The 12,226-nt window shown below is 39.9% G+C and overlaps 2 protein-coding genes across 2 annotated transcripts in view; both read right to left on the reverse strand.

The window, feature by feature from the left end:
* Positions 1–120: 120 nt before the first annotated feature.
* Positions 121–6,180, reverse strand: tpt1 (tumor protein, translationally-controlled 1). Its single transcript, XM_042427035.1, has 6 exons — positions 6,072–6,180; positions 5,282–5,355; positions 3,821–4,005; positions 2,867–2,972; positions 1,940–2,056; positions 121–606 (listed from the first exon to the last, which is right to left on the reverse strand). Exons 1-6 carry the CDS (start codon positions 6,097–6,099, stop codon positions 604–606), a joined length of 513 nt encoding a protein of 170 aa, XP_042282969.1. The 5' UTR covers positions 6,100–6,180; the 3' UTR covers positions 121–603.
* A 1,451-nt stretch (positions 6,181–7,631) lies between these two features.
* The window catches only part of ranbp2 (RAN binding protein 2), a 30,848-nt gene continuing 26,253 nt past the window's right edge, over positions 7,632–12,226 (reverse strand). Inside the window, exons 28-29 of the mRNA XM_042427034.1 lie at positions 10,674–11,029; positions 7,632–8,812 (exon numbers count right to left, since the gene is read on the reverse strand). Of these exons, the coding sequence (XP_042282968.1) occupies positions 8,507–8,812; positions 10,674–11,029 (662 nt within the window). The 3' untranslated portion in view covers positions 7,632–8,506. The remainder of the gene's footprint in view (positions 8,813–10,673; positions 11,030–12,226) is intronic.

The raw sequence follows: 12,226 nt of genomic DNA on the forward strand, positions 1-12,226 counted from the left end.
CAGATTAAAAAGCACAAGTGTGAAAACGACTCTCCGCTAATTTGAAATTCAAACCCAAAAGCTGCCTGTTTGAATATGTACACACAAGGTTTTCCCCACAAAAATACAGCAAAAACAAAGTGGTGGTGCTAGATTTTATTTTCAAAATTAAACCAGAAGTCTTTTCAAGGATGATGGAATTTTATTTAATGCAACCAAAAACCCAAACAAAGAGGTCTGAGGTGGTCGACCTGTCTATGGATCATTGCTAAAACACTGTGACGACAGGCAGAAAAGAAAAGAAAAAAACCTTTCTGGGAGAGTCTGACCTCCACTCTCACTGTCCTGCCTTTTATTTTTAATTACAAAAAACTGGGCTAATCCTGGGACAAAAATCAAACACTGCAAAAGCCAAAAGAAAAAAGTTAAAAACTGTATTCAGTGACTGATCATGTTTGATTCATCCAGCCTTGGGTGTGGTGTTGAGGGCCATGATGTGAATATAGAAGAATGTTTCCGTTCAGGCATGATGCAAAATAGTGCTCCTGCTGTCTGCTCTTTGGGGGGGAGGAGGGGGATTCAGGAAGCAGTGGCCAGTTGAAAAGCAGATGTAGTTCCAGGTAGTTACTGGAAGAAAAAAGAAAGAGGGATACACATTAATACTTTATCTACTAGTACTTCTAGTTAAAGAGGCAAACCCTCAATTTTACAACATGTTAAACTGAGCCAAAACTAACATAACCTATGAGTTGTTATTTAGGTGATCTCAGGTACTCAGCTATGAAATAAGAGGAAGTTTGACATCTCACAGTATATTTTTGGCGCAATATCAACTCAGACAAGCCCTCAGATTGTGAACACTGGGGAGCTCTGAAAATTGTTTAAGTCAAATCATTTGGTCTAAATACATTTTCCTCCTGATAACTAATTGCATGGCAACAAATAAAGTGTGTAAATAGTGTAAACGTTGTAGAACACAATGTAAACTATAAACACCAGTTACATACAGGAATAATGCAGATTAATTTTCTATTTATTGAGTAATCGTTGCAGCTGGTGTCGCACTGGTTTTGTGATCAGTTTTAATAGTAAGACCACTTATATTCTTACTGTTTCATCACAACCTCAGATTTCATTCATCCATACGAGTGTAATACCAGTAGCTGCCCAGCAGATGTTGCCATTTTGACCGAAACATTTTCAATTATTTACCACAATCACTGTCCCACGTGGCTGCTCCTGGGATGCTTCAGTATTTTGACCTCATTGTTACGTTTTCTGTCTTTATTTCCCCTGTTTGCTACTTTTGCTTACTTTTTTCAGGATCTTTTTTTTTTTGGAAACAAGCCTGTATTCTTCATTTTTCCACCACTTGTAACCGAAGACTAAGAGTCACAGCTTAATCTGAAACTAATTGCTACTAGTGACTCATATGTGAATGTTCTGTGTTGCACTTTGAAACTAGAGACGTTATTTTTATCTGTTAACGACACACGATAAACGCTTCATTTATGGTTGACTGAAAGCGCTGGTGTTGCCTTTGAAACGTCGATAGCAAAAAAAACAGCATCAACGCACCGTTCCTGTTCGTCTGCTGCCTATTTGGGTTCGTTTAGAATAAATCTGTTACGCTCAAATAGATTAAACAATGTTAGAATTCACACATTAAAACTTCAGGGGGCCAAATCATTTTTCTGGAGGACCAGATTTGCCTCCCGCTGCTTTATGTAAATGAGCCTCTGAGCGCACAAGCAGATTGATGTAGAACAGAAAAGATTTATGGTTTCTCATTGCATCGAGTTGTTAAAGTGCATGTTTGATAAATACAGACAGCACACATTCACGACTTGTTTGACGTACGCTTTGATAAATTAATGATAAACGGCATAATGACTCAAGAAGAAGAAACTCTTGTGATGTTTTTTTTTTTTTTCTTTCGGAGACTCTGCAGAGTACTTACACATTTCTCCACCAGCAGACCGTCTTTGAAGAAAAGCATGTATGGTGTGATGCCGTCTTCACGGTAGTCCAGCAGACCTACCATGCCGTCTGGGTCCATGGACTCGCCTGTGAAAAACTGCAGGGAGAAATGACAGCGGGTCAGAGGACAATAGAAAAAAAAAAAAAAAAAAAAAAAATAGTGCAAGCTCAGTTCTCTCAGAGATACTAGTCGCATAAAACAACCATGAGAAACCAACAGGGTGCAGTTTGGAAGATGGCGGGGCAGTGATTGGCTGGTTTACAGTGTGTGCCCTTTCTCATTACTTAATAATTAGTGGGTCTCTATTAACAGAAACATCATCGGGCCTCATGCTGTGTTATTTACTCGTAGAACAGGTCTGGACAACTTCTGAGTTTAGGTCGTACCTTGGGAAAAAATTGAAGTACAAGAAATTTAGCCATTTCAGTGTGAATCTGTTGGTACGAGTGGTTCTTGCTTGAGATCCGTTGTGTTTTATGAGCAAGCTTCATGTTATGTAAACGGCAGCCAGAGGACTGGACTGTGTCAAAAGAATTGAAATAAAATGTTTATCCACACAGGTAGGGAGGTCAAACCTGTTGTTTTTTTAAAAATAAATACTAGGAGAACTTGTAATTCTAAGATGTGCCATTTTATCTTTTATCCATTTTATCTGCTCTACTTGTGTCTTTCCTTTTCTTTATTCTGATTTTGTTTTATTTCTTTGACTGTGAAGCACTTTGTAACTGGTGTTTGTGAAAAGGTGCTATATAAATAAACTTTGCTTGCTTTCTTGCTAATTGATGCAAATGGTCTCACACATTAGCACGTTACCCATGAACAACCGATTAAACGTCTATCCATATCTCAGGACTGACATCCGACCTCGGCTATTTTAAGCTGTGATGTGTGGCTTCATATAGCTACCTGGTAGTTGCTGATGTTTCCAAGGATCCTCTTAACTTCACTTTGGGCATCTGCCATAAAGCGCTCCACTCTTTCTGGGTTGGTTTCCTGCAGTTTGGCCTTGATGCTGGACATTAAGGGAAAAAAAAAAAAAAAAAAAGTAGGTAAGTTGATGTAACAAGTGACAAATCTGTACAGTGACAGTTGGAGATGTACCAATACAACTTTGCATTGGCAGCTGTCCCGAGTTGCAGCATCACGTTATGCTGTGTTGGCATTTGATGCAACTGAGTCATCCAAATCGTAAAAGCTCAGTGCTGATATCCAGTCCTAAATATCATCATCATCATCATGTTGTTCTGACCAGTTGAGATTGAATTGTTTTCATGCATCTACCCTCGGTTTACATTTTTAAACCACATCTGGTCTGAGGGCAGACATGATGATGTGCAGCATCAGCAGCCCGGTACATGCAACACAGTGTTTTAGGATTATTGATGCTGTGCACAGATACACTGCGCTCGCTGTTCTGCATGTCTATTGCAGTGACTGACTGATTAACTCGCCCTGCATAAACTTGTATTGTACCCCTGCGTTATGTTGCCCATAACGCAGGGCTAAACTATTCCTTGAAAACTGTTCACAGGAAATCTATTACACTTTTTAAAAACTCCCTGAAACTGTATTCAGACTCAGGATTCTGAGGACTGCGACTGGAAATCTAAAAGCCCAGAATATCTAAACATTTCACACCTGTCAGCATGTGGCAGCGTTACAGGAATGAACTGATCAATTTTCCTGACCAAGTGGTGATTAATGAATGCTGACCAAAACGTGTTACTCATGTCACTAAAAAGAGCCATCAGCTGTTGCTGCTGGGCCACAATATTTGACCATGACCTTGTTCTGCGTTTAAACGGCGGAGATGCGAGAAGAAACCCGTCGTCTCCGCTTCCACCCAGCGCTGATACTCACGTCTTCATGTAGTTCTTGATGTATACCATGTACTGCTTCTTGTCGTAGGCCGTCTCCTGCAGTTTGTGGTTGAGGACGATGTCTACGCCTGAGACGGAGGACGACTCATTGGCCTCGCACACTTCCTCAGCGGAGGCGTTGGCACCTATTAAAGCGTCATCGAAGCCTTCTGTCCTGGTGACGGTCTAGACGCAGAAAAAAAAAAGAGGGTGGAAAACAAATTTCATAGGTCACGGTGAGAAGAGGATAGATGATGATGAGGGTGATTTGTGAGTGAGGATGGATGTACACTGGAAGGTCAATTCATTATAGCTATGTTTGGCTTAACAGTATGAGGACTAACTTCACTGCATCTGTCAAAATCAAGTTTGGCTTTCGCAAAAATATCCTGGTAGTTTAACTAAATTCAAGAGTAACGTTGACATTTAACAAAACGCACCCTCAATCACAATTTCACAACATATTTATGTGGTTAAAGTACAATAATTCAACGTCTCCCTTTAAAAAATAAATAAAAAAGTCTTGACAGTTCATGGTGAAGTCATGTAAAGTCAATGCCATTCATGTCACTCCAGGTGTGGCCAGTCATAAAAGGAATGCTGATCACATGACTCACAGATGTCATCTCAGGTGAAGTAAGTTTAACTACCAAAACAGTTGTATGACAATTAAAAACACACACATCTTCTTTTAAAAGCTACACAAGCTGTGAGTGAATTATGTTCCCTGGACTCAGACGTGTGAATGATGGCCAGAGAACACAAAACTTCTGTACAACTAGTACGCAGAATACTTTTAAGAACAAATGTACTAAACTCAGGTTGCTTAAAAATGAACTGGGTAGCATGTGTTGCCGTATTTATTTGTCTTAAGTCTGTACAGTGTTTTATTTGTAAGTAAACACGTGTATCATCCTCTTCAAACGACTGGTTTTCAAAGTTGTTGATGCACCTCAGCTTTGCTTGGTGTTTAGGATGTGTATCAATGACACTTCTATACACAAACATATGTATTGTACTGAAAGGAGTGTTAGGGGATTTAATTCTGGCACATTAAATTGGCATTTAACATTTTGTTTTGTTGTATGTGATCACATCTCCCGTGTGTTTGCATGGGTGAAAGGACAAGGCATAACATCACATCCCTCAGAGTGAAAACATCACACTATTTCATGAGTTAACTTTAAAAAAACAAACAGATTAAGATATTCCTACAAACGCAGGGATCAAGTTCAAGTTTCTTAATCATTTTATTTCAGATCATAATTGTTTTATAGTTTTTACTGTAACAGCTGCTATAAACAGCCTAACAGGCCTCAGTCAATATAGGCCCACTGTGGTTCTGGTTTACTTTCATGAATAATAACGTTTTAAAAACGTCGGCCTCTTAATTTTTTTCACAACCCCTGTGAGTATTTGAGTAGCATTTGTCCAACCATCTACCTATGTACCACTGACTCACCTTTCCTTCAACTTCGTAGAAGATGCCGTTTTCAGACACTTTGACTTTGTAGATGTCCGAGAACATCTCGTCCTCTGCGGAAGGAGACAATTTTATTTATGATCATCATTTTTTTTTTTAAATCATAAACATCAATAAATCACAAAGCGATCCTCCAGGCTTCCCTCTGCTGTGCCCCATTCACCACAAGAAACAAACATCCTGGGCAGCGTGCTAAGTCTGCTAAGAAGAAAAGAAACACCATCTGGCTCTAAACACGAGTTTAACACATTAAATCATAGCATAGAAAAGGCCGCTTCTCGCCACTTTATCTTGGTACCGATGCTAATGCTAACGAGGAGGGGAGAAAAAGAGAGCCAGTCAGACATTTCTCTGAATTAAACGGCAGCTAACGTTTCATTACGCCGAAAGGCCACATGCACCGCGTTACTGTCTCATTACTAACGGCACATTTATATCCTGAACCGCCGTTAACATTATCACCACACCGTCTGCTTCTCTTTGTGGCTCTTCGCTACCGACTTTCCGCACTTTAAATCAACTTAGCGGTAGTTAAACCTCGGCTATTAGCTACAAGCTAACCGGCCTCAGCCTCACCGGTTAGCCAACAGGGTGGCTAACTCTCTACAGACCGGCTGCTTGTCGGTTTTTTTTGGTTAGCATCTGGCTTGCTAACACGAGTTAGCTTAGCCTGGCCAACTCTCTTACTACCATGTTTAACACAGCCAGAAAGACTTCTACACGCGCTACCCGATAAACACGAGAGAGTAAACAAGAGATGTATCCTTACGGCTGATAAGACACTTGTAGATGATCATTTTTGCTGCTTCGGTGTTAAATCCTCCAGAGACAGGGTGCAGGCTTGCCGCCCCAACAGCGCGGAAGAGGGAAAAGAACGATCAGGCCCCAGGACCGTCTATTTACATCCTACTGACGTCACCGACGCTCGGCCCTGCCTCTGAGCTCTGCTGCCACCTCGACGTTGTGGCCGTAATAGGTACTACATCTCTCTCTCTCACACCACATTAATGCTTCACAATTTTAGAAGTCTGTATTGAAACAAAACAATACTAAGGTGTCTAAATTAAGATTGAAACAGGGGTTTCTTGCTGTAATCATTCCTCCTGTTCATACAATCTGCTGATGGCTGCTCAGCTCTGTGGCCACTGAGTCTGGATTTGATCTCATGGTCATCTAAAATAATCTTGCTTGTGGTTTGACATGCTTGCTTTGTTGATTTCTGGTTGACATCGAGGGTGTATGTGGTGTGCTGTTGTGTGTGGCTTTGTATTTTGTGTAATGTGTCCTGTGTGTGTTTTTTTTGCTTTGTACTGTTTGTTATTGTGCTGTTATATGTTTTAATTGTAAGGGACTGCTGATGAAAATTAGCTTTAAAGCTAACTCTGGTGCAGTGCATCAAATGTTAACATTTATGTTTAAAACTGTACATTGTCCCAATAAATACAATAAAAACAATACGGACCATTAGAAGATCTCTGCATAATACACTTACAATGTAAGTGATCGGGGACAAAATCCACAGTTCTTCTCTGCAAAAATGTATTTAAAAGTTTATCTGAAGCTAATATGAAGCTTCAGCTGTCCAAATTAGTCACATCAAGTGGATATCTTTCAACGTTACAGTCTTTTTAGTGCCATAGTCCCTCTTTTTGTTACTATACTTTCACCACAGCTCAACAAGGAAACACTGTCCGAGGAAATGCAAAGAATAAATTTGATGCTAAAAAGACTGTAAATGTGGCAGATATTCACTTGATATGACTAAATCAGACTGCTGAAGCCTTATATAAGCTTCAGATCAACTTTTTTACTAGATATAGCAGAATGAGCCCTTTAAATCTACATGGAGCCCACCATGTTTATACAGTAGCCCAGAACAGACAAACCAAACACAGGCTCTAGAAAGGGCTTTTCATGTTTTTTGCAGCCACCATAGGTTCTCCTACACGCTTGGAGGGGGAGTGAGGCGTATTCAGTTGCTTGCAATCTGCAACCTCACTGCTACATGCCACTAAATCCTACACACTGGTCCTTTAGTGGCTTAAAATGAGTCAAAATTAAATATATTGTGATAAAAGTACTGTCAACCATCTATAAAAATTATCTACCAGTTAACGAGGATTCCTAAACAAAAACCTTCAAATGAAACGATTGCAAAATGAATTACACTCTCATAACATGCTCACATGACGACTATCGCCTGCGATGAGGTTACAAATAGACATTTAGAAAGTAAAAATCAATAAAACAGTGACCATACATGTTTCTATTGTTCTAAGCATGAATAAACATAAAACATTTAAATAACCTTTCAATCTGCAGCCATCCATTACTTGTAAAGCAACTTTATTTGTCCTTTATCAGCATATTATTTTGGTACAACACGCACCATTTCAACTTTAAACTGTGATAATCTCAAACTATAATGGATCGTCTATGTAAAACCTGAACCAGATTAATGTCTTCACCATCAACCCACCCTGCATCCACTGAGCAACACAGTGAGATGACTCAAGTCTATGTGGGAAAGTAAGAAGTCCAATTATCTGCACATTGTGAAATCCACTTACACAAAGAAAAAAATCAGTGGGGGACACCTACAGTAAAAAGTACACAGTGGCAGCATTTGGAGAGAAGGCAGGGGCGCTGTTACAAAACCAGAGTGCTTTCAAAGGATCTCATCTTTCCATTATGATTAAGACTTCTTCAGAAAAAGGGGAGAAAAAAAATAAATCCCCAAAGTGGAGCGGATGAAGAGGACCAGCATGTTCAAACTGAGCACATGCAACACAAAAGAACAAAAAACAAACATTAAAAAAGTAGTCCATGTACAATTATACAGACAAAATAAACAAATTATGAGAATTTATTGACAATGATTTAGATACAAGTGCAACAGAGCAAAAAGTACGCTATGTTTGCTCCAAATGCCTCCTCACACACACGTTTCCCCATTTGAGAATACACAACAGGAAAAGCAAAATAACTTCTCATCCCAAGCTACCGGAGTCAAGTGTCTGTGATGAAGGGTCTTGACCAGTAGTCCTATGATCAGTGTTAAATTCTCAGATGCTTAATGACTATGGATTCAGTTTCAGCAGGAGGGTACGCACTGCACAGGGAACACATCATTATCCAAAGTCCTTAATCTTATAACCTAAACCAAACTGTGAATTTTATAACCTAAACCAAGCTGTAAAATGTCTAGAGCTGTCCGCAGTCTGTGATGACAATCTTCTTTGCGGGCACGCCTCCCTTTGTGCCCAGTTCCCCCATCTGTTGCACTACATCCATGCCTTCCCGCACCCAGCCGAAAGCCACGTGTTTGAAGTCCAGGTGTTCGGCTTTCTTCAGGGTGATGAAGAACTGCGAGTTGTTGGTGTCACGCCCTCTATTGGCCATGGACAGTATACCCGGGCCCGTGTGCCTAACGTCAAAGTTCTCGTCCTCAAACTTGCTGCCATAGATGGATTTGCCTCCTGTGCCGTCACTGTTGGTGATGTCACCAGCCTAAAAAAGGTCCAAAGGGGAACTTGTTAGTAGTGTTACACACACACATCCCTTCCCCACGAGAGATACAGTAACCATGTGGTCATTTGATGGAATCTGAAATACTTTATTGTATTTAATTTGCTCAGTTATTTCATTTTAACAGTGTATAATCAATGGATCACATGACTACTTGTATGTGAAAGGGATCGCTCGAAATGAACAACACCCAGAATTATCACCTGCTTCTGCAGCTCTACAGAGGAAGTGTCTTTCAGCTCATTGTTTTGGTTTTCCTGCCCACAACTTAACACCTTTGTTTCTCTCTAATTGCTCTAAGAGTGTCTTCTCAGCTATTGTAGATAGAATAAAACACGATGACACGGCAGGCTGCAAAGTTTTATAAACCTTGTCTTGTCTGGAAATTATTTAACTGCAAACTTTATTAATGAAAATAAGGATAATGGTGATAGAAAGGGCAGAGCAAAGCCCACTTTTCTTCATCCTTCAATGCTCTCAGTGTGTTTTTTTTTATTTATTCATTTATTTTTGATCTGAACAAAGATAAAGGAAAGATTTACATTTTTTTCCAAGTCTGTCTTAAAACAATAGTCAGGTATCCAAGTAAACATTGAAATAGGATTTATTTCCTTAATCTTTCCTCCTGTTTGTACTGGCCATTAGAAAACCTCTTCATGATGCACTTACAGTATAAATAATGGAGGCCAAAACCCACAGTCCTCCTCCAAAAAAATACTTAAAGTTTATATGACGCCAATATGTCGCCCAAATGAGTCAAATCAAGTAAATATCCTTCAACGTTACAGTCTTTTTAGTGCCAAAGTCCCTCTTTTTGTTATTATACTTCCACCGCGGATCAAAAGGGAAACACAAAGTGGGAATTTGATGTGATAAAGACTGTAAATGTGGCAGATATCCACTTGGTATGACTAACTCAGACTGCTGAAGCCTCATATAAGCTTCAGATAAACTTTTAAATGCATTTTTGCACAAAATGACTGAAGACACACTGTGGATTTTGGCCTCCATCACTTACATTGAAAGTGCATTTGAAGGGCATCTTTTAATAGCCAATATGAACAGGAGGAATGATTAGAGTGAGGAAAACCTCTTTCACTGTTCATATGGACCCCTGTCGTTTTAAGCCACACTTGTAAAATTGTGAACCTATACTTTAATTCTTCAATGTATGTAAATGTTAGCTCAAATTTGTTTTTGACACACTTAGACTGACATTAGCTCTGCGTGAAAAAAAACGCAGCTCTCTTATGTTTGACTGGGGTCAGTGCGTTAACACAGGTTGGTTCCAGTGCAATTTAAATGCGTTGATCTGTAGCTCCAACTCAGCTTCTTGAATCATACTTGATTGTCTCATTGGTACCTTAAACAACACGCCCCCACCACCTTACATTGGTTTAACGCAGGGCTGATTTCAGTCTAATGGCAGCTTAATGCTGAGTGGTTACAAGGTCAGCTAAACTGCTCCTGAACCAGAACAGACTCTGGTGTCCCTTCTACTATTGTCCAGTGTGATCCCCAGTTTGGCTGTCAGGAGCCATGTAGCAGAGGAGATACACACTGCATTAGGATTTTATTACTGAGCTATGATTAGGATGCACACATTTTTACCTGACAAAACAGATTAAACAGTCAAACTTTTTTTTTTCCCTCTACTTGGCTTTTTTCATTAAGTGTAGACTAAGAACTGTAGTTATAAACACAAACATAAGTGAGCAAGCATGACTCAGTGAGAGAGACTAGTTTTGTCAGCAGTGAGCAAACACCATAGTTAACAAGAAATGTAGCTCACGTGTAACTTTTTAATTATTAGTGTAAGTGAAGTCTTAGACCATCTCCTCACCTGACACATGAAGTCCGGTATGACCCTGTGGAAGATGGAGTCCCGCAGCCCGAAGCCTTTCTCTCCAGTGCAGAGAGCCCTGAAGTTCTCCGCCGTCTTAGGAACAATATGGGAGAAAAGCTCTATGGTGATTGTGCCCAGTGGTTGGCCGTCTGCTGCCACTGTGAGGAACACCTTTGGGTTAGAGTCTCTGGAGTGCTCTTGAACTCTAGACATCTGCGGTGTGGAGATACATGAGTCATCGTCGCTACTTTGGCCAATGTGGCTCTGACACTCGCAGAAGGTCTTCTTGAAGGATTCGGCTATCTCAGGGGTTTTGAACTTGGCTGCCAGCTGCTCCACTGCGGCGTCGCCATCTGGGAAACGGAGAAAGACGAGAGACCATCAGCGAGGGGACGGCTAAAAAGCATCAACGCACGTTAACACAAAGTAATGTATTTTTGGCGTTAATAGCTAATAGAGGCTGGGCAATCAATCGAGAAGTAACTGAAACCACCTAATTTTAATCATGTTTGACAAACTCATTCTTTCATAAAGGCTCTCCACCTGCAGTTCAAAGTTGTAATTAATTAAACGTGTCCAGTGATGACAAAATGACAACAAAAAGTGTTGGAGAAATGCAACTGGGGGCGGGTGCAGAAGGGAACAAGCAGGTACAAAAAAAAAAAAAAGTTTTGTCGGTCATATGGATGCACTTTAGTTTCATTATGTCACGTATCGTGTTGAATAAAGCCAAATGGAAATACAGTCAGAAAATAGCAGCATAGCGCAGCTTCTTTAGGAGCGTTCAGTGCGGGGGGTGTGTGATGCGAGTGTGCAGGACAGAAAGAGAGACGGCAGGTGAGCTGGACGTCGGAGCAAAGGCAAGTTACAGTAAACTGTAAACATTACAGTAAATGTTCAGTATGAGCAACAGTTTGTCAGAATATAAATGCTACAGCTCTTCAACAACCAAGCTAAGTTCACTAGTTTTGTTTACCAGCAGCTGAATATGTTGACGGGGTTAACCCTGAAGTTAGCTACAACTTAGCCTTGAATCTGTAAAACAGTCTCTCTGTACTTCCTGACCTCAGTCTGAAGGCTGTTACAGTCACAGCCGTCTGTTACATAAGTGTTTGTTCAAATAATGATAATAAAAAGATCCAGCTGATAACAAAATGAGAAAACAGAGGTCATAAAAGTGTTATTCAAATCTGTTTATTATTACTTATTTTGACATTAAGATATGTTAAACCGCGTCATATTTTACTTTGAATTTCCTGTTTTAGTAAACATATACCTAAAAGTGTTATTAACTACTAAATATGGTCATAATCCAGGTTTTCTGTTTATTTTAGATATCATTTTATGAATCGTTACTGAGGTAAATGTGGCAATTAAACATGATATTGATTTCAGGTGATAACATTAAGCCCTAAAAGTCTCATAAGTATTCATAAAGGTAATTAAAAATGCAGGTTATCTGTAATTATAACCATTTGAATCACTATTTTAGACAAGAATTGAGGCTCGCATCTCTCTATAACAACTGGTGCTCCGAACATGGTAATCAC

This window comes from Thunnus maccoyii, chromosome 11, assembly GCF_910596095.1.
Source record: "Thunnus maccoyii chromosome 11, fThuMac1.1, whole genome shotgun sequence".
Lineage (NCBI taxonomy): Eukaryota > Metazoa > Chordata > Actinopteri > Scombriformes > Scombridae > Thunnus > Thunnus maccoyii.

Excerpts from the sequence above, each read along its gene's own strand:
- tpt1 (XM_042427035.1), bottom strand. The coding sequence starts at position 6,099 with ATGATCATCTACAAGTGTCTTATCAGCC. Across the intron at positions 5,356-6,071 it reads CTACAAGTGTCTTATCAGCC|AGGACGAGATGTTCTCGGAC; the intron begins GTAAGGATACAT and ends CTCCTTCCGCAG. Across the intron at positions 2,057-2,866 it reads GAAACATCAGCAACTACCAG|TTTTTCACAGGCGAGTCCAT; the intron begins GTAGCTATATGA and ends TTCTCCCTGCAG.